We start from the raw sequence: 23,606 nt of genomic DNA, 5'->3' as shown, positions 1-23,606 counted from the left end.
ATTCAAAATTAAAAGGTTTACGACCAGATTATGAGTCTTGCATTAGAAGCTGTGCGGTGCTAATGAGCAGTTTTTTCTCACCGCTCACTTACCTGCAGCGCTGGTATTACAGGTTTTTACAAACCCGGTGTTAAAAGGCAAGAACTGAGCGTTGAGCAAAATTGTGCTCCTTACCGCACTTCAATACCAGCGCTGCTTAAGTCAGTGGTGAGCTGGTCGTACCTGCTCGTGCACGATTTCCCCATAGGAATCAACGGGGAGAGCCGGCTGAGAAAAAGTCTTAACACCTGCAAAAAAGCAGCGTAAATCTCAGTAACGCAGCCCCATTGATTCCTATGGGGAAATAAAATTTATGTTTACACCTAACACCCTAACATGAACCCCGAGTTTAAACACCCCTAATCTTACACTTATTAACCCCTAATCTGCTGCCCTCGACATCGTCGCCACCTACATTATATTTTTAACCCCTAATCTACCGCTCAGGACATCGCCAACACTATAATAAACATATTAACCCCTAAACCGCCACACTCCCACCTTGCAAACATTAGTTAAATATTATTAACCCCTAATCTGCCATCCCTAACATCGCCGCAACCTACCAACATTTATTAACCCCTAAACTGCCGCCTCCAACGTCGCCGCCACTATACTAAATGTATTAACCCCTAAACCTAAGTCTAACCCTAACACCAACTAACTTAAATATAATTACAATAAATCTAAATAAAAATTAATATTATGACCTAAATAATTCCTATTTAAAACTAAATACTTACCTGTAAAATAAACCCTAAACTAGCTACAATATAACTAATAGTTACATTGTAGCTAGCTTAGGGTTTATTTTTATTTTACAGGCAAGTTTGTATTTATTTTAACTAGGTAGAATAGTTATTAAATAGTTTTTAACTAGTTAATAACTACCTAGCTAAAATAAATACAAAAGTACCTGTAAAATAAAACCTAACCTAAGTTACACTAACACCTAACACTACACTACAATAAAATAAATGACCTAAATGAAATACAATTAAATAAATTAAATACAATTAGCTAAAGTACAAAAAAAACCTTACTAAATTACAGAAAATAAAAAACAAATTACAGATCTTTAAACTAATTACACCTAATCTAATAGCCCTATCAAAATAAAAAAGCCCCCCCCAAAATAAAAAAAAAACCTAGCCTAAACTAAACTATCAATAGCCCTTAAAAGGGCCTTTTGCGGGGCATTGCCCCAAAGTGATCAGCTCTTTTACCTGTAAAAAATAAATACAAACACCCCCCAACAGTACAACCCACCACCCACACAACAAACCCCCCAAATAAAAACCTAACTAAAAAAACCTAAGCTCCCCATTGCCCTGAAAAGGGCATTTGGATGGGCATTGCCCTTAAAAGGGCAGTTAGCTCTTTTGCGGCCCAAAGCCCTAACCTAAAAACAAAACCCACCTAATACACCCTTAAAAAACCTAATACTAACCCCCTGAAGATCGACTTACTGTTCTGAAGACCGGACATCCATCCTCAAGGAAGCGGCAGAAGTCTTCATCCAACCGGGCCGAAGTCCTCAACGGAGCCGGGAGAAGTCTTCATCCAAACCGGGCGAAGTGGTCCTCCAGACGGGCAGAAGTTTTCATCCAGACGGCATCTTCTATCTTCATCCATCCGATGCGGAGCGGCTCCATCTTCAATACATCCGACGCGGAGCATCCTCTTCATCCGGAGTCTTCTTACTGAATGAAGGTACCTTTAAGTGACGTCACCCAAGATGGCGTCCCTTAGATTCTGATTGGCTGATAGAATTCTTTCAGCCAATCGGAATTAAGGTAGAAAAAAATCCTATTGGCTGATGCAATCAGCCAATAGGATTGAAGTTTAATCCTATTGGCTGATCTAATCAGCCAATAGGATTGAGCTTGCAATCTATTGGCTGTTCCAATCAGATCTGTAATTTGTTTTTTATTTTCTGTAATTTAGTGTTTGATTTTTTTGTACTTTAGCTAATTGTATTTAATTTATTTAATTGTATTTAATTTAGGTTATTTATTTAATTGTAGTGTAGTGTTAGTTGTTAGTGTAAATTAGGTTAGGTTTTATTTTACAGGTACTTTTGTATTTATTTTAGCTAGGTAGTTACGGATCTTGGAGGTAAAGGCTGTACCGCTCACTTTTTGGCCTCCCAGGACAGACTCGTAATACCGGTGCTATGGAAGTCCCATAGAAAAAAGGGTTTACGAAGTTTACGTAAGTCGTTTTGCGGTAAGGCCAAAGAAGTGTGCGGTGCCCCAAACCTGCAAGACTCGTAATAGCAGCGGTAGTGAAAATGCAGCGTTTGGACCTGTTAACGCTGCTTTTTCAGCCTAATGCACAACTCGTAATCTAGCCGTTAAACTATAGCATTTCAAACCACTTATTTAAAATTAAATAATGAATGAAAATAATAGCTGCCACAATAATGTTATTAATTAACAACTTTGCATGCAACATTGCTGAAAACATATAGATAACAATATATACCAAGTAAAATCAACCATAATTCCTACAAGTCCTAACTGGTGACTTTTAAAGGGATAATAAACCCATTTTTTTTTCTTTCATTATTCAGAAAGAGCATGCAATTTTAAGTAGCTTTCGAATTTACTCCTATTTTTAATTTTGTTCTCTTGCTATCTTTACTTAAAATGTAAAGCTTAGGAGCTGGCCCATTTTTTGACTTAGCCCCTGGGTTACACTTGCTTATTGGTGGCTAAATGTAGAAAGTTGCTTAAAAGTTTCAAGATAACTCTCACCGAGATTACGAGTTTTGCGTTAACAGGGGTGCTGTGCTAACGCTTAGTTTATGCTCACCGCTCACCCTCTAAAAAGTGAGCGGAGAGCAAAATTTAGCTCCACATCTCACCTCAATACCAGCGCTGCTTACGGTAGCGGTGAGCTGGCTAAACGTGCTCGTGCACGATTTCCCCATAGGAATCAATGGGGCAGTTTCGGCTGAAAAAAAACCTAACACCTGCAAAAAAGCAGCGTTCAGCTTCGAACGCAGCCCCATTGATTCCTATGGGGAAATAAAATTTATGTCTACACCTAACACCCTAACATGAACCCCGAGTCTAAACACCCCTGATCTTACACTTATTAACCCCTAATCTGCCGCCCCTGACATTGCCGACACCTGCATAATATTATTAACCCCTAATCTGCCGCTCCGGACACCGCCGCCACCTACATTATACTTATGCACCCCTAATCTGCTGCCCCCAACGTCGCCGCAACTATATTAAATGTATTAACCCCTAATCTGCCGCCAACGTCGCCGCCACTATAATAAAGTTATTAACCCCTAAACCTAAGTCTAACACCCCCCTAACTTAAATATAATTTAAATAACACAAAATAAAATAACTACAATTAAATAAATTATTCCTATTTAAAACTAAATACTTACCTATAAAATAAACCCTAAAATAGCTACAATATAACTAAGTACCTGTAAAATAAAACCTAACCTAAATTACAATTACTCCTAACACTACACTATAATTAAAATAATTTCCTAAATTAACTACAATTAACTACAATTAAATTAAATAAACTAATGTACGGAAAAAAAACTAAATTACAGAAAAAAATAAAATAATTACAAGATTTTTAAACTAATTACACCTAATCTAATCCCCCTAATAAAATAAAAAAGCCCCCCAAATAATAAAAATCCCTACCCTATGCTAAATTACAAATAGCCCTTAAAAGGGCTTTTTGCGGGGCATTGAGCTCGCATTCTATTGGCTGTTCCAATCAGCCAATAGAATGCGAGCTCAATCCTATTGGCTGATTGCATCAGCCAATAGGATTTTTCCTACCTTAATTCCGATTGGCTGATAGAATCTTATCAGCCAATTGAAATTGAAGGGACGCCATCTTGGATGACGTCATTTAAAGGAACCTTCATTCGTCGGGAGTCGTCGGAAGAAGGGGATGCTCGCGTCGGCTGGCTTGAAGATGGACCCGCTCCGCTCTGGATGGATGAAGATAGAAGATGCCGCCTGGATGAAGACTTCTGCCTGTCTGGAGGTCCTCTTCTGCCCGGATCAGATGAAGACTTCTGCCCCTCTGGAGGACCACTTGTGCCCGGCTGGGTGAAGATATCTCAAGGTATGGTGATCTTCAAGGGGTTAGTGTTAGGTTTTATTATGGGGGGATTGGTGGGTTTTAGAGTAGGGTTGGGTGTGTGGGTGGTGGGTTTTAATGTTGGGGGGGGGTATTGTATTTTTTTTTTACAGGTAAAAGAGCTGATTACTTTGGGGCAATGCCCCGCAAAAAGCCCTTTTAAGGGCTATTTGTAATTTAGTATAGGGTAGGGATTTTTATTATTTTGGGGGGCTTTTTTATTTTATTAGGGGGATTAGGTGTAATTAGTTTAAAATTCTTGTAATTATTTTATTTGTTTCTGTAATTTAGTGTTTTTTTTTGTATTTTAGTTTATTTAATTTAATTGTAGTTAATTGTAGTTAATTTAGGGAATTAATTTAATTATAGTGGTAGTGTTAGGTGTAATTGTAATTTAGGTTAGGTTTTATTTTACAGGTACGTTTGTATTTATTTTAGCTAGGTAGTTATTAAATAGTTAATAACTATTTAATAACTATTCTATCTAGTTAAAATAAATACAAACTTGCCTGTAAAATAAAAATAAAACCTAAGCTAGCTACAATGTAATTATTAGTTATATTGTAGCTATCTTAGGATTTATTTTATAGGTAGGTATTTAGTTTTAAATAGGAATAATTTATTTAATTGTAGTAATTTTATTTCGTTTTATTTTTTATTTAAGTTAGGGGGGGTTAGGGTTAGACTTAGGTTTAGGGGTTAATACATTTAATATAGTGGCGGCAACGTTGGGGCGGCAGATTAGGGGTTAATAAATGTAGGTAGGTGTCGGCGATAGGGACGGCAGATTAGGGGTTAATAAAATGTAACTAGTGTTTGCAAGGCGGGAGTTAACTGTTTGCGATGGGGGGGCTCGGTTTAGTGGTTAATCGATAGTTAATGGGTGTTAGTGTACTTTTTAGCATTTTAGTTAAGAGTTTTATGTTACTGCGTTAGCCCATAAAACTCCTAACTACTGACTTTTAAATGCGGTATCAGTCTTGACAGGAGAGGCTGTACCGCTCACTTTCTCCAAGACTCGTAATACCGGCGTTATGCAAGTCCCATTGAAAAGATAGGATACGCAATTTACGTAAGGGGATTTGCGGTATATGCTCAAGTCGCGGAAAAAAAGTGAGCGGTACACCTGTACCTGCCAGACTCGTAATACCAGCAGGCATTAAAAAGCAGCATTGGGACCTCTCAACGCTGCTTTTTAAGGCTAACGCAAGACTCGTAATCTAGCAGTTTGTTTTCTGGGGTTAAACACACAGTAATACATTTTCTTACAAATTAAATGATTTATTATTACATTAGAATATACCCTTAACTATATGTTTTCTAAGTGACATTTAAATTTCATTATAAAATGAAGAATCTTTGTCCCCTCCAGAGCCAGCCACTACCCAGTTGATGTGTGTTAGTAGCACTTCATTTTTAGTGATACGAAATACTAATAACATGATTATGCTTTAGGAATTGCTGTAAAGTTCAATTTACCATAACTCCGGAAATTTGACCAGATTTAATCCAATGTGGGCAGTTATGCAATTCAGGGGCATAATGTAGAAGGGGCATACACAGGGTTAGGTGGGATGTGGCCAGGGTAAGGGAAGTTTCATTTCTTTCATGTAATTGGCAAGTGTCCATGAGCTAGTGACGTATGGGATATACAATCCTACCAGGAGGGGCAAAGTTTCCCAAACCTCAAAATGCCTATAAATACACCCCTCACCACACCCACAATTCAGTTTTTTGCCTCCCTATAAAGGTGGTGAAGTAAGTTTGTTCTTGATTTTCTTCTGTGATATGCACTTCTCAGCATTTTGAAGCCCGATTCCTCTCAGAGTACAGTGAATGTCAGAGGGATGTGAAGAGAGTATTGCCTATTGATTTTATGGTTTTCCTCGCGGGAAATCTTTTCAAAGGTTCTCTGTTACCGGTCGTAGAGATTCATCTCCTACCTCCCTTTTCAGATCGACGATATACTCTCATATTCCATTACCTCTACTGTTACTGTTTCAGTACTGGTTTGGCTATCTGCTATATGTGGATGGGTGTCTTTCGGTAAGTATGTTTTCATTACTTAAGACACTCTCAGCTATGGTTTGGCACTTTATGTATTAATGTAAAGTTCTAAATATATTTATTGTACTTATATTTGCTATGAGTCAGGTTTATGTATATTTCCTTTTGCAGACTATCAGTTTAAAAATTGGGAAAAACGTATTTAGAAAGTTATTTTTTCTAACCTGGGGTATAGTCTTTTCTTCAAAATTGACAGTTTTCTTTAATTTTCGCGGGCAAAATTAGGCTTGCGAGGCCGCAAAATGCTATTATTTATTGCGTCATTCTTGGCGCGAGAATTTTTTGGCGCGAATGTTTGTTCGTTGACGTAAGTTCGCCATTTCCAGTGTCTTAGTTGACGCCAGGTTCGTTGCACAAGGTTGCGTCTGCCATGACGCGAGTTGCGTCATTTCTGGATGTTGTTAGCGCCAAACAATTTAATTTTACATTGTGCGTCATACATGGCGCCAAATAATTTAATTATTTAAACCCCACTTCCTATATGCCTCTTGCCTTTCTCTATACTCAGAGGGCTATGCTGTTTGCATTTTCTTCCCATTCCTGAAACTGCCATATAAGGAAATTGATATTTTTGCTTTATATGTTTTTTTTTTCTCTTACATTTGCAAGATGCCTCAATCTAATCCTGTCTCAGAAACCACTGTTGGATTCCTGCTGCCTGATAACAGTTCTACCAAAGATAAGTGTATCTGTTGTAAATTAGTAGAGATTATATCTCCAGTGGTAGTATGTAACAGTTGTCATGATAAACTTTTACATGCAGATAATGTATCCATCAGTACTAGTACAATGTCTGTTGTTCCTTAAACATCTAATGTACATGATATACCTGTGAATATAAAATAGTTTATTGCTGATGCGTTTTAGAAGGCTTTGTCTGCTATTCTGCCTTCTAATAAACGTAAAAGGTCTTTTAAAATTTCTCATAAAGTTGATGTAATTTCAAATAACCGATAACATACTGATTTATCCTCTTCTGATGAGGATCTATCTGATTGAGAAGATCCTACCTCAGAGATTGACACTGACAAATCTACTTATCTCTTTAAGATGGAGTATATTCGTCCCTTGTTAAAAGAGGTGTTGATTACTTTGGATATTGAGGAAACTAGTCCTCTTGATATTAAAACTAGTAAACGTTTAAATTCTGTTTATAAAGCTCCTGTGGTTACTCCAGAGGTTTTTCCAGTTCCTGATGCTATTTCTGATATGATTTCTAAGGAATGGAATAGGCCTGGTACTCCTTTTATTCCTTCTGCTAGGTTTAAAAAGTTGTATCTCTTGCCAGCAATTAGATTGGAGTTTTGGGAAAAAATACCCAAAGTTGATGGGGCTATCTCTACTGCTACCAAACGTACTACTATCTCTATGGAAGATAGTACTTCCTTTAAAGACCCTTTAGATAGGAAATTTAAATCTTATCTATGGAAATATTATTTATATTCTGGCTATCTTCTCAGGCCTGCCATTTCTATGGCTGATGTTACAGCTGCATCAACTTTTTGGTTGGGAAGTTTAGTGCAACAGGAAACAGATTCTGATTTGTCTAGCATTGTTCACTTGCTTCAACATGCTAATCATTTTATCTGTGATGCTATTTTTGATATCATCAAAATTAATGTTAAATCTATGTCTTTAGCTATTTTAGCTAGAAGAGCTTTGTGGCTTAAGTATTGGAATGCTGACATGGTATCTAAGTCTAGATTACTATATCTTTCTTTCCAAGGTAACAATTTATTTGGTTCTCAGTTAGATTGAATTATTTCAACTGTTACCAGGGGGAAGGGAGTTTTTTTTTACCTCAGGATAAAAGATCTAAGGGTAAATCTAAGGCTTCTAATTGTTTTCATTATTTTCAACAGAATAAGGAACATAAAGCAAATCCTTTCCCCAAAGAATCTGGTTCCAATTGGAAACCCTCTTCAAGTTGGAATAAATCCAAGCCTTTTAAGAAACCAAAGCCAGCCCACAGGTCTGCATGAAGGTGCGGCCCTCATTCCAGCTCAGCTGGTGGGGGGCAGATTAAAATTTTTCCCAGACATTTGGGCAGATTCTGTCCAAAATCAATGGATTCAGAGCATTGTCTCTCAAGGGTATTGAATAGGATTCAGAGTAAGACCTCCTGTGAGATTTTTTTCTCACATGTGTTCCAGCAAACCCAGTGAAAGCTCAGGCCTTTCTGAAGTGTATTTCAGATCTAGAGCTTTCAGGGGTAATTATACCAGTTCCGTTTCAGGAACAGGGTCTGGGGTTTTATTCAAATCTATTCATTCTCATTCAGGCCAGTTCTGGATCTGAACATTTTGAACCGTTTTGTGAGAGTGCCAACTTTCAAAATGGTGACTATAAGGACTATTCTGCCTTTTGTTCAGCAAGGTCATTATATGTCCACGATAGACTTACAGGATGCATATCTTCATATTCCGATTCATCCATACCACTATCGGTTTCTGAGATTCTCTTTTATAGACAAGCATTACCAATTTGTCAATCTTCCATTTGGCCTAGCGACAGCTCCAAGAATTTTTTCAAAAGTTCTTGGTGCCCTACTCTCTGTAATCAGACAACAGGGTGTTGCAGTGTTTCCTTATTTGGACGATATCTTTGTACTAGCTCAGTCTTTACATTCTCCCGAATCTTACATGATTCAACTAGTGTTGTTTCTTCAAAGACATGGTTGGAGGATCAATTTACCAAAAAGTTCCTTGATTCCTCAGACAAGGGTCACCTTTTTAGGTTTCCAGATGGATTCAGTGTCCATGACTCTGTCTCTAACAGACAAGAGATGATTAAAATTAGTTTCAGCATGTTGGAACCTTCAGTCTCAATCGTTCCCTTCAGTGGCTATGTGCATGGAAGTTTTAGGTCTCATGACTGCAGCATCAGACGCGATCCCCTTTGCTAGTTTTCATATGAGACCTCTCCAACTTTGTATGCTGAAGCAATGGTGCAGGGATTATACTAAGATATCACAATTAATATTCTTAAATCCCAATGTTCAACTTTTGTTCGTCCAGCCTGGACTGTAATCACAACAGATGCAAGTCTTTCAGGTTGGGGAGCTGTCTGGGGAACTCTGATAGAACAAGGGGTTTGGAAATCTCAAAAGGCGAGGTTACCAATCAATAGTTTGAAACTCTGTGCTATTTTCAGGGCTCTTCAGGTTTGGCCTCTGTTGAAGAGAGAACCATTAATTTGTTTTCAGACAGACAATGTCACAACTGTGGCATATGTCAATCATCAGGTTGGGACTTGCAATCCCCTAGCTATGAAAGAAGTATCTTGGATACTTGCTTGGGCGGAATCCAGCTCTTGTCTAATTTCTGTGGTACATATCCCAGGTATAGACAATTGGGAAGCGGAATATATCAGCCAACTTTACATCCAAGGAGTGGTCTCTCCATCCAGATGTGTTTTTTCAGATTGTTCAGATGTGGTGTCTTCCAGAAATAGATCTGATCGCTTCTCATCTAAACAAGAAACTTCCCAGGTACCTATCCAGGTCCAGGGATCCTCAGGCGGAGTCGGTGGATGTGTTAGCAGTCCCTTGGTTTTACCAACCTGCTTATATCTTTCCGCCTCTAGTTCTTCTTCCAAGAGTTATTTCCAAAATCATCATGGAACATTTGTTTGTGTTTCTGGTAGCTCCAGCATGGCCTCACAGGTTCTGGTATGCGGTTCTTGTCCGGATGTCCAGTTGTCAACCTTGGCCACTTCCTTTAAGACCAGACCTTCTGTCTCAAGGACCATTTTTTCATCAGGATCTCAAATTGCTAAATTTGAAGGTATGAAAATTGAATGCTTAGTGCTTAGTCATAGAGGTTTCTCTGACTCAGTGATTGATACTATGTTACAGACTCGTAAATCTGTTTCTAGGAAGATTTATTATTAGAAGACTTATATTTCATGGTGTTCTTCTCTTAAATTCTCCTGGCATTCTTTTAGAATTCCTAGAATTTTACAGTTTCTTCAGGATGGTTTGGATAAAGGTTTATCTGTGTCAGGTAGCAAGGAGGAAAAGTTCTTTAAAGGGTGGATCTCAACTGCAGACTGTATATTTAGGTAGTAATACAAGGAGATTTTAGAGCTGACTCCTGCTATCTTGTTACAGGAGTATGATGAGAACCCAAAGGCTGTAGTAGGCAGTAATATGTCAGCTTGATAATGAAAGTCAGTGGTTGCCTTATATAAGATGCACAAAGAAAACAAAGTCACTTTACTTCATAAACAGTACTGTTTAAATAGATATCGGAGTAGTGGTAAGTAGACTTGAGTAATCAAACAGTTGTAGACAGTGAGAGGCAGTCGCAAATCAGCTTAACAATACTGTCCGGTTGAACAGTGTAGGGAGAAGTGCTCCGTAGCTGCAGCAGCAGCGGTTGTGAGGGTGTGTGCGGAATATCCAATCAGCACGCTGAATCCGCTGACAGGCTGAGAACACGCTGAGTACACAGAAGCTGCAAACAACAGGAGCGGTAAAGTTAAGAAAACGCTGGAAGCCTGACAAGCGGTTAGAAAGCTCAGTAGGTCAGTGAGACGGTTTTAGCTGAACAGGCTTGAGAGGAAACTGACTTTGTGATGATAGGATGGTAACAGAATATCGCCACAACATGTAATAAGAGCTTGCTCCGGAGATTTGATAGTAACAAATAGCTGGATTAGGTATTTGCTTTGCGATGTTTTAGCACAACAGATTCCGGATCAAGAAGTATTCAATAATTGTAATCCAATAGCTTTGAAAGTATAGATTTTAGCCACGAGTAAGAGAGCTGTATCCAGGTAACTTGGTCAGAACTCTAACTAAATTAATTGGCAGGTGGAAGGGGGAGGAGTAGCCTTATATAGAATCTGCTTAAAGGTACAACCTGACTGACAAGTACCTGACAGATCCCCCCCTCAAAGGTGCTGCACTGCAGTACCAGCATGTGGCCTATCAGGATGATCCCTATGGAATCGGGCGACGAGGCGAGTGGCGTTGACATTGCCAACAGGTTCCCAAGAATCCTCATCCGATGAACATCCCTTCCATCTTATTAAGTACTGCAGCTGTCCTCGATATAACCTGGAATTCAGTATAGAAGAGATTTCATAGACATTCTCCTCAACCACCACGGGAGAGGTCGTATGACCAGATGTCTGTTGTCTAGTAGGGAGGTAGGGTTTCAAAAGAGAGACATGGAATGTGGGGTGTACAGGAATCTCCGCAGGTAGATCCAAAGTGACAGCATTTTCGTTTATGACTTTGATTATTTCGTAGGGTCCTATGAAAAGTTGCGAGAACTTTTTCGACGGAGTCTTCAGTTTTAAGTGTTTCGTTGAGAGCCATACTCTATCACCTAAGCGATAAACAGGGGGTTTCCTTCTTTTTGAATCATAATACTGCTTATGTTTTTGTTGAGCCAGATGGATGTTCTCCTTGAGGAATTCGACGATCTCAGATAGTGTTCTGGAAGTATCATCTACTTGAGGTGATGCGGAGTTAAGATGTGGATATAGATGGAATGTTGGGTGGTATCCGTAATTAGCATAGAATGGAGAGCACTTAATAGAAGAGTTTAAGGTGTTGTTGTATGCATATTCTGCCATGTATATATTGTTTTCCCAATCGTTCTGTTGGTGGGAGCAATAACAACGTATGTATTGCTCTATCCATTGATTAATTCTCTCCGTTTGGCCATTCGTCTGTGGGTGGAAAGCAGTACTATAACGATGGTCAATTTTTAAAACGGAGCAGAGATGTCTCCAACACCTGGACGTAAATTGCGAGCCCCTGTCCGACACTATGACTGAAGGTAAGCCGTGTAGTCGTACAACATGTTTTAGGAAGAGAGCTGCGGTTTCGGTGGCCGTGGGAATTTTATGATGAGGGATGAAGTGGGCCATTTTAGTGAGATAATCAACCACGACCATGATGGTGTTAAAATGGTTTGATGAAGGAAGTTCTACTATGAAATCCATCCCAACGGTGTGCCAAGGCCTTTCGGGTATTGGCAATGACTGGAGTCTGCCAAAAGGTTTAGATCTTTCTGACTTGGAAATTGCACATACATGACATGACTTAATGTACCTGTCCACAGTTCGCTGAAGATTCGGCCACCAATAGTTTCTAGATACAAGATCAGTGGTTTTGTGAATGCCTGGGTGGCCTGCGAGTGGGGAGTCATGGTGTTCTTGGAGAATCTCTTGTCTCAAAGTGGGAGGTATATATATTTTTCCATGCACATGAGAGATACCTCTGGAATCGAGGTGCTGAATGTCTTTGGATAGGCTGGTGTCTGCTTGTTGGTGCGAACGGAGAGTGGATGAGGCAAGTTTTGAGATACCTAGGAAATGTTGGGGACTCAGGACATGTGAAGGTTGAGTGGACGAACTAGGACGCTGTAAGTGCCGTGAAAGAGAATCAGCTTTACCATTTTTACTACCTGGTCGGTAAGTAATCAAAAAGTTAAATCTGGTAAAAAACAAACTCCACCTAGCTTGTCGAGCTGAAAGTGTTTTACAGGATTGGAGGTATTCGAGATTCCTATGGTCGGTATATATGAGAATTGGGAGGATGGTGCCTTCCAAGAGGTGCCTCCAATGTTCCAGGGCTGACTTAATCACCAAAAGCTCTTTCTCTCCGACAGCGTAGTTTTGTTCGGCAGGTGTCATAAGCCTAGAGTAGAAGGCTACAGGATGCAGAGGTTCTGAGGGTGTAGTCCGCTGTGATAGGATAGCTCCAAGGGCATACTCAGAAGCATCAACCTCTAGAATGAATTGGAGCTTCGTGTCTGGGAAACGAAGAATGGGAGCAGTAGTGAAGCTACGTTTAAGAAAACAGAAAGCATCCTCTGAGTCTGGATTCCATTGGAAACGGGTATTGGAGCCTGTAAGCTTACAGAGGGGTTTTGCAATCTTGGAAAATCCTTTGATGAACTTTCGGTAAAAATTAGCGAATCCAAGGAACCGCTGGACGTCTTTTTTGCTGGAAGGTCTAGGCCAATTGAGGATGGCATCTATCTTACCGTTTTCCATCTTAATCCCAGAAGATGAAATGTTGTAACCTAAGAAGGTTATTTCATGGTTGTGAAAAGAACACTTTTCTAATTTAGCATACAATTGATGGGTCCTAAGTCGCCCTAAGACCCATCGAACATGTTTAATGTGTTCTTCTATGGAGTTAGAGTAGATCAGGATATCGTCTAAGTAGACCACAACGCATACGTCCAGTAAATCCCTGAAGATGTCATTAATAAAGTACTGGAACGTAGCAGGGGCGTTACAAAGCCCAAATGGCATCACCAGATACTCATAAAGACCATATCTGGTGCGGAAGGCGGTGAGCCACTCATCCCCTTCTCTGATCCTTATCAGGTTGTACGCACCTCTAAGGTCTAGCTTGGTAAAAATGGTTGCCTTACCGAGACGTTCTACCAGCTCGGGAATCAAAGGAAGGGGGTATCTGTTCTTCTTGGTCCTCCTATTTAACTCACGATAGTCAATTATTGGACGTAGGGAGTTGTCTTTATTCTTTACGAAGAACATCCCGGCACCAGCCGGGGAGGTAGAGGGTCGGATGAACCCCTTCTTTAAATTTTCTTCTAGGTATCCCTTTAGATGATCTAATTCAGGCTTTGAGAGCGGATATATGTGTCCAAAGGGGATATTAGATCCTGGTAGCAATTCAATTGGACAATCATATATGCGGTGTGGAGGCAGGGAATCTGCCTGCTTTTTGTCAAAGACATCATGGAAATCTTGGTATTCAGCAGGGATTGCTGGATTAGATACGTGTAGTATGTTCTGTTGAGGATAGCAAGTCTCCGTACAGTATGCAGAGTCCAGTTGCACTTGGAGGGACTGCCAGCATATTGTTGGTTGATGCTGTTGTAACCAGGATAATCCCAATACTATTGGGAATAATGGGGAAGGTATGACATCAAAACATATCAACTCAGTGTGCCCCTTACCTATCATGACCTTGAGAGGAATGGTGTGGTGCGTTATAGGGCCAGAACTGACCATAGTACCATCAATGACTCGTATGGAGACTGGAACTGCTTTCACACACAATGGAATTTTATTTTTATTTACAAGAGATAAATCAATGAAATTTGCATAAGCTCCTGAATCAATGATTGCTTCCGCCTGGAGAGCCTGGAGGTCCCACTGTATGGATAAAGGAAGAGTACAGTAAGCAACGTCAAAGACCTTGTTTGTTAAGCAATTACTAGTAACTGTTAACTTACTTCTTTTTTGACGTTGAAGCAAGGGACATTCCTTTACTGGATGGGTAGGAGAGGCGCAGTACATACAGAGGTTTTTCTGCTGGCGACGATGTCTCTCTTCCAATGTGAGTGGGCCTTTAGTGAAGCCAATCTCCATGGGAATAGTGGATTCTTTTATGCCCTGAGAAGTTGACGGGAATCTTGGGGTTCCTTCTGTTAGTTGGCGTTCCCAGCGTCTCTCCCTGACCCTCCTATCGATCTGTATTGAAAGGTTCATGATACCTTCAAGTGTGGCGGGTAATTCTGTACGGGCTAGCTCGTCCTTCAGGATATCAGATAGACCCAAGCGATACTGATTACGTAGAGCAACCTCACTCCATTCAGAGTCTTTTATGTAAAGTTTGAATTCTGTAAGGTATTCCTCCACGGGACGTCTGCCTTGTCTGAGAGAACGCATCTTGGCTTCTGCAGTGAGCTGTTTTTGCTTATCTTCATATAGGAGACTCATTTGTGCGAAGAAATCAGTAAGTGAGGTGAGGGTTGGATCATTATTCTCAAATAGATTATCAGCCCATATCCTGGGTTCACCAGACAAGAAGGATATCACTGTCATGACCTTGATTCTTTCGGTTTGGTAAGTCCTTGGGCGCATCTGGAAAAGGAGATAACAGGCATTCCTGAATTGTCTGAAATTCTTCCTGTCGCCCGTGAATTTTTCAGGCAGACAAACCTGAGGTTCTGGGGTGTTGTCTCTTAGAGCAGCCCTCAAGTTATCATTTTGTAATTGAAGATCTCTGAATGCCTGTGAGAGTTGATCAACCCGCTGTGTGAGGGTATAGACCACATTGGGAAGGTCTGCTGGATCCATGAAAGGCCAATTAATATGTCAGGTAGCAAGGAGGAAAAGTTCTTTAAAGGGTGGATCTCAACTGCAGACTGTATATTTAGGTAGTAATACAAGGAGATTTTAGAGCTGACTCCTGCTATCTTGTTACAGGAGTATGATGAGAACCCAAAGGCTGTAGTAGGCAGTAATATGTCAGCTTGATAATGAAAGTCAGTGGTTGCCTTATATAAGATGCACAAAGAAAACAAAGTCACTTTACTTCATAAACAGTACTGTTTAAATAGATATCGGAGTAGTGGTAAGTAGACTTGAGTAATCAAACAGTTGTAGACAGTGAGAGGCAGTCGCAAATCAGCTTAACAATACTGTCCGGTTGAACAGTGTAGGGAGAAGTGCTCCGTAGCTGCAGCAGCAGCGGTTGTGAGGGTGTGTGCGGAATATCCAATCAGCACGCTGAATCCGCTGACAGGCTGAGAACACGCTGAGTACACAGAAGCTGCAAACAACAGGAGCGGTAAAGTTAAGAAAACGCTGGAAGCCTGACAAGCGGTTAGAAAGCTCAGTAGGTCAGTGAGACGGTTTTAGCTGAACAGGCTTGAGAGGAAACTGACTTTGTGATGATAGGATGGTAACAGAATATCGCCACAACATGTAATAAGAGCTTGCTCCGGAGATTTGATAGTAACAAATAGCTGGATTAGGTATTTGCTTTGCGATGTTTTAGCACAACAGATTCCGGATCAAGAAGTATTCAATAATTGTAATCCAATAGCTTTGAAAGTATAGATTTTAGCCACGAGTAAGAGAGCTGTATCCAGGTAACTTGGTCAGAACTCTAACTAAATTAATTGGCAGGTGGAAGGGGGAGGAGTAGCCTTATATAGAATCTGCTTAAAGGTACAACCTGACTGACAAGTACCTGACAATCTGCAAGTTCCTTGAAGGGACAAATATCTGCTCTTTCTGTTTTATTTCACAGAAAGATTGCTAAGCTTCCTGATATTCACTGTTTTGTTCAGGCTTTGGTCCGTATCAAACCTGTCATTAAATCATTCTCTCCTCCTTGGAGTCTTAATTTGGTTTTGAAAGCTTTGCAGGCTCCTCCTTTTGAGCCTATGTATTATTTGGATATTAAACTACTTTCTTGGAAAGTGTTGTTCCTTTTGGATATCTCTTCTGCTAGAAAAGTTTCTGAATTATCTGCTCTTTCTTGTGAGTCACCTTTTCTGATTTTCCATCAAGATAAGGCAGTTTTGCAGACTTCATTTAAATTTTTACCTGAAGTTGTAGATTCTAACAACGTTAATAGAGAAATTGTTGTCCCCTCTTTGTGTCCTAATCCTAAGATTTTTTTGGAAAGATCCTTACATTCTCTGGATGTTGTAAGAGCTTTGAAATATTATGTTGAAGCTACTAAAGAAAAGTCAGAAAGACTTCTAGTCTATTTGTTGTCTTTTCTGGTTCTAAGAAAGGTCAGAAAGTTTCTGCCATTTCCTTGGCATCTTGGTTAAAGCTTTTGATTCATAAGGCTTATTTGGAGTTGGGTCAGACCCCGCCTCAGAGAATCACAGCTTATTCTACTAGATCAGTCTCCACTTTGTGGGCTTTTAAGAATGAAGCTTCAGTTGATCAGATTTGCAAAGCAGCAACTTGGTCTTCTTTGCATACATTTACTAAATTCTACCACTTTGATGTATTTGCCTCTTCAGAAGCAGTTTTTGGTAGAAAAGTTCTTCAGCCAGCTGTTTCAGTTTGATTCCTCTGCTTATGTTTTAAGTTTTTTTCTTTCATTTATGAGAAAAACTAATTTTTTTGGTTGTGGATTAATTTTTTTCATAGGAAAATGGCTGTTTTTATTTGATCCCTCCATCTCTAGTGACTCTTGTGTGGAGTTCCACATCTTGGGTATTTCTATCCCATACGTCACTAGCTCATGGACTCTTGCCAATTACATGAAAGAAAACATAATTTATGTAAGAACTTACCTGATAAATTAATTTCTTTCATATTGGCAAGAGTCCATGAGACCCACACTTTTTATGGTGGTTATCTTTCTTTGTATAAAGCACAATTGTATTTCCAATTCCTTTTTTGATGCTTTTTACTCCTTTTTTCTATCACCCCACCACTTAGCTATTCGTTAAAACTGAATTGTGGGTGTGGTGAGGGGTGTATTTCTAGGCATTTTGAGGTTTGGGAAACTTTGCCCCTCCTGGTAGGATTGTATATCACATACGTCACTAGCTCATGGACTCTTGCCAATATGAAAGAAATGAATTTATCAGGTAAGTTCTTACATAAATTATGTTTTTTGACTTTCATGTGCCTATGAGTTCTGATTAATCAGTCCTTAAAAGAACACTGCTAGTGATTGCTGACTTCATGTGTATAAGACCCCTGATTGGCTTACCTTTTTTTACAATTGATTGTGGCTCCTGAACTGAACTTTGTCTGTGTTTTTTTTTTTTTAGGGTTAGAGGAACACTAAAGTCAAAATTAATTCAGCTAGAGCACACAATTTTAATCGACTTTCCAATTCACTTCCATTATCTAAATGTGCACAATCTTTTTATATGCCCATTTTCTGAGGCACCAGTTCCTACAGAGCATGTGCAAGAATTCACAGACTATACGTATATGCATTTTGTGATTGGCTGATGGCTGTCACATGATGCAGTGGGAAGGAAAATTGAACTAACTTTGAAATTTGTCAGAAAAAAAAATCTACTCATTTAAAATTCAAACTGTGTTCTTGTACTGCCCTTTTATTAAGCCTTTATTGATTATGATATGATAAGTATGCAATAATACAAACAATTTATACATTTAAACCATCCCTTTATTATACTAACATGTCCCTTTTATGTACTTTGAGTATTACATAAAATCTGGAACCTTTACTTTTAAATTGACTTTATTATTTTGATATCAAGTATAAAACTTTCCACAACTATTTATTAGTATAAAGTGTGGTATTTAATACAGCTGAAATTATAGTTTCAGAATAAAACCTCCACTCTAATTAATATGAATATAATTTTAGTTTTAGTGCCTCTGTCTTAGGAGAAGAGATTTGTGCTTAACATAAATTGCCATGAATGACCTGATCCTTCATACTTCACTAAGCTAATCATTTAACACCTTGCAAAATTTACTCCATAAGTTACAATTTGTGACTGTAAAAAAAAATTAGTGTTTGTGTTATTTGTATCAAAACGTTTGCTTATTTATAGAATGAGATTAACTATAATTTAATATATTGTAATATTTTTACAGCTACATATATAGCTTCCTAATTTTGTTTTCTTTTTTTTATATATTTTTAGGAAACACTGGAAATACATTTAAAATTGAACCTGTTTTAGGAATCATTACAGTTTCAAAAGAGCCTGAATTGTCATCCATGGGCCAGTTTGTATTGTCCGTGAAGGTATCTGACCGTGGAAGCCCACCACTTTCTGCTGCTGCTATTGTTAGAATTTCCTTAACTATGTCGGATAATTCGCACCCCAAATTTTTGCACAATGAATACCAGGCGGAAATTCAAGAAAATGTAGAAGTGGGAACATCGGTTATCTTGATATCGGCAATTAGCCAATCCACATTGGTTTATGAAATTAAAGCTGGAAACACGCAGGGAGCATTCACAATAAATCCATATTCTGGAGTAGTAACAAATCAAAAATCCCTTGATTTTGAGCAGATATCATCATATCAGCTTATAGTGCAAACAACTAACATGGCTGGCATGTCATCCAACACCACAGTCAACATTCAGATTCTTGACGTAAATGACAATCCACCCATTTTTCTCAGTTCTCAGTATGCCGGTAGTATTAGTGAAGCCGCTCCAATCAACAGCATTGTACGCAACTCTGATAACAACCCCTTAGTAATAAGGGCAACTGATGCAGATAGTAACCAGAATGCACTGCTTGTTTATCAAATTGTGGAATCAACAGCCAAGAAATATTTCACAGTGGATTCCAGCACTGGTGCTATTAGAACTATAGCTCACTTGGACCATGAATCTATTTCATTTTTCCATTTTCATGTACATGTTAGAGATAGCGGAACTCCACAACTTACAGCAGAAAACCCTGTTGAAGTATCTATTTATGTCACAGATGTAAATGATAACCCCCCTGTATTCACAGAAGCTGTGTTTGAAACAACTTTACTTTTACCCACATATGTTGGGGTTGAGGTGCTCCAGGTTAGTGCCAGAGATCCTGATTCAGCAATACCTCCTGAATTAACTTACACTTTAACAGAAGGCAACATGAACCATTTTGTCATTGATCCATTTAGCGGGATCATTACAGTAAAAAATAATAGTTTGACCAAAGATCATTATATGCTTATGGTGAAGGTATCAGATGGGAAATTCTATAGCACCGCCATTGTGACAATAATGGTAAAAGAAGCATTGGACAGTGGCCTTTATTTCACTCAAGATGTGTACTCCACTTCTATTGCAGAGAATAGCACAAACATTACAAAAATAGCAGTTGTTAATGCTGTTGGTCACCATCTCAATGAGCCATTAAAATATAACATTTTAAATCCAGGTAATAAGTTTAAGATTAAAACAACTTCTGGAGTTATTCAGACAACTGGAGTTTCTTTTGACAGAGAAGAAGAAGAAATGTATGATTTAATAGTGGAGGCAAGTCGTGAGCGAGATCACCTTCGTGTGGCAAGAGTTGTTGTCAAGGTCTACATTGAGGATATTAATGACAATGCTCCTGTTTTTGTTGGGCTCCCTTATTATGCGGCTGTGCAGGTTGATGCTGAGCCAGGGACTTTGATATATAAAGTGACTGCCATTGATAAAGACAAAGGAAAAAATGGTGAATTGAATTTCTTTCTAGAAGACAATCATGGTCATTTTGAGATTGACAAGTACAATGGAAGTGTGACTCTGAGAAAAGCATTCGATTCAGACCTATCTAACATAGAGTATGGCTTAGTTATTATTGCAAATGACCAGGGTGATCCCTCTTTATCTGCATCTGTTGAGCTTCCAGTTACTATTGTCAACAAGGCAATGCCAGTATTTGATAAGCCATTTTACTATGCTTTGGTTAATGAGGACATACAAATGCACACCCCAGTTTTAAGCATTAATGCAACAAGCCCAGAAGGCCAGGGTATAGTTTATACTATTGTTGATGGAGACCCATATAACCAATTCAACATTGATTTTGAAACTGGTGTACTAACTGTGATAAGCCCATTGGATTTTGAACTAAATCCATCTTATAAAATAACTGTAAGAGCAAGTGATTCACTTACTAGTGCAAGGGCAGAGGTTATTCTTGACTTAAATGTGCATGATGTTAATGACAATGCCCCAGTGTTTCAGCTCCTATCTTATAATGCCACACTTTCTGAAAGTTCGTTGATTGGGACACCTGTCTTGCAAGTTGTGGCTACAGATGCAGACTCTGAAAATAATAAAGTTATCAGATACCAGATAGTTCAGGATGTCTTTAACAACACAGATTCATTCCACATAGACAGCTCAAGTGGCTTAATACTTACAGCTCGTTTGCTGGACCATGAAGTAATACAACAGTTTAAATTGAAAATCAGGGCTACAGATAATGGATTCCCATCACTCAGTAGTGACGTTGTAGTTACCATCTACATAACAGATTTAAATGACAATCCACCCATTTTTAATCAATTGATTTATGAATCTTACGTGAGTGAACTTGCTCCTCGGGGACATTTTGTGACCTGTGTTCAAGCTTCAGATGCAGACAGTACTGACAATGATAGATTAGAGTATAGTATTTTATCTGGAAATGACCGTGTAAATTTTATCATGGATAGCAAAAGTGGTGTTATCACATTATCTAACCACCGTAAACAGCGAATGGAGCCAATGCATAGCTTGAATATATCTGTCTCAGATGGTTTATTTACAAACACAGCACAAGTGCATATTAAAATTCTTGGAGCAAATCTTTTCAGCCCTGTTTTTGCACAAAGCGTTTATGTCACTGAGGTTAGAGAAAATGCTGCTGTAGGAACTAAAGTTATTTATGTAAAAGCAAGTGATGGGGATACTGGAATTTATGGACATATCACCTACACAATAATAAATGACTTTGCCAAGAATCGATTCTACATTGACTCTTTAGGTCAAATAGTGACTACAGAAAAACTTGACCGAGAGAATCCACTGGAGCGTGATATGAGCATATTTCTAAGAGCTCTAGATGGTGGAGGAAGAGCTGCCTTCTGTACTGTGCAAGTGATTGTGGTAGATGAGAATGATAATTCTCCACAATTTAAAGCTACAGAATATCGGGCTACTGTTAAAGCTGATGTTGAAAAAGGTCATCTTGTGACCCAAGTACAGGCCTTAGATAAAGATGATGGCGCAAACTCACGAATTACGTATTCACTTTACAGTGAAGCTTCAGTGTCTGTAGCAGATCTCCTTGAAATTGACCCTGATAATGGTTGGATGGTTACAAAAGGCAATTTTAATCAGTTAAAAAATACTGTACTTTCATTCTTTGTCAAAGCAGTAGATGGTGGTATTCCAATGAAACACTCTCTGATTCCTGTGTATATCCATGTAGTACCTTCTGAAACCATCCTTCCATCTTTTTCACAACCTCAGTATTCCTTTACAGTATCAGAAGATGCTGCCATAGGAACTACCATTGATTCATTTCATATTACACCTTTCTATGTTGCAACATTCAGTGTGGTAAATGGAGAACTTGCTGAAAACAATAAAGATGGCATTTTTTCCATTGATAAAGAAACAGGAATATTAAAACTGGACAAAAAAGTTGACCAGGAAACTACATCACTATTTCAATTTAAGGTTGCAGCAACAATACCCCTAGATAATATAGATATTTTAACAACAGTTGATGTAGAGATAAAGGTTCTGGACTTAAATGATAACAAACCTGTTTTTGTCTCCACTCACTATGAGGCTATAGTAATGGAAGGCATGCCAGTGGGAACAAGCATCATCCAAGTTAAGGCAGTTGATTCTGACTGGGGAGCAAATGGCCAAGTTACTTACAAGCTTGTATCAGACAGAGAAGAAGACAATCTCTTAGAAACATTCACTATTGATACGAATAATGGTTGGATAACTACACTAAAAGATTTGGATCATGAGAAGCATCCCACATACACATTTACAGTTATAGCATCAGACCTTGGAGAAGCTTTGTCTCTATCCTCCACAACAATGGTGTCTGTAACAATCACAGATGTTAATGACAATGGGCCAATCTTTGAGCATGAATTATACAAAGGATCTGTAAAGGAAAGTGATTCTCCAGGTGAAGTTGTTGCAGTACTCAGTACATGGGATGAAGATACATCTGATATAAATCGCCAAGTGAGCTACCATATTACTGGTAAGTAAAATCTTAAAATGATTGATGATTTTTAGAGTTTACATCCTTGGCAACATTGCAAAATAATCTGTATAAATGAATGTTTATTGTAATGATTTTCCTTGATAATCTCTCTAGTTTCTCGTATTCAATCTTCTTCACTAATGTTTTCCTATTTACCATGTTTTTTTGTCATCCAGATCTAAATTTATACTTTTAAAATTATCATCTACAGCAAATGCTAATGTATTTAAGTAGCATAAAGATTAACTCTTGATTTCCAGTTAAAGTATAATTATATACTGGTAAATTTCAATTAATTATAGAATGGTACACACTTGCGCTTTGCCTATTGCATCAAAATTACATTATTGTAGAATCTTCTACAATGAGTATTATACAGCTTCCGCCTCTGTTGACCCTGTATTAATTCCCGAGTCATTTCAAACCAGTCTGCATATATTCATATTATTAAATGTTGACTTGCCATCTTACGCTAACTGAACCCTTATTATGTAAAACTACATCTCTGCTACCTTTTGTATGTCATTTCCACAAGAAGCACATCATTTAAAAAGAAAAGTACCTACCTTTTGCCAGTTCTACAGTAATGCCTAATATCTAAGCCTGAGTTGCTTGCTGGAGTTGCCCCTGACTGTCCTTCAAATGTTGTAAACACCAATATACCAAATCAATATCATTTATGGAATATTCCCTGAATTATTCCCTTATTATCCCAAGAAGGACCTCTGAGGACATCTCATCCATCCCACTTGTTCATCTGAAGCCTTTATTTGTAGATCGCTTATTAAGTTGATGCTTGTCCTCATTTTAATACACTCAGTAGTGATGCCTCATATTGTTCTGACGTAAAGACACATTCTAAAGGTCTAATAGGTGCAGATAAGTCTTTATTTTTTATTCAGTAATATA

The 23,606-nt window shown here is 38.6% G+C and overlaps 1 protein-coding gene across 2 annotated transcripts in view; it reads left to right on the top strand.

The window, feature by feature from the left end:
* FAT3 (FAT atypical cadherin 3) overlaps window positions 1-23,606 on the top strand; it is a 637,515-nt gene that overhangs the window by 439,508 nt on the left and 174,401 nt on the right. For both annotated transcript variants that reach the window (XM_053708624.1, XM_053708625.1), the window contains exon 9: window positions 18,621-22,694. In XM_053708624.1, the coding sequence (XP_053564599.1) occupies window positions 18,621-22,694 (4,074 nt within the window). The remainder of the gene's footprint in view (window positions 1-18,620; window positions 22,695-23,606) is intronic.

This window comes from Bombina bombina, chromosome 3 (assembly GCF_027579735.1).
Source record: "Bombina bombina isolate aBomBom1 chromosome 3, aBomBom1.pri, whole genome shotgun sequence".
In the NCBI taxonomy this organism is placed as follows: domain Eukaryota; kingdom Metazoa; phylum Chordata; class Amphibia; order Anura; family Bombinatoridae; genus Bombina; species Bombina bombina.
Note: the sequence above shows the minus strand (reverse complement) of the source record. Positions and strands in the feature narration are given on the sequence as shown.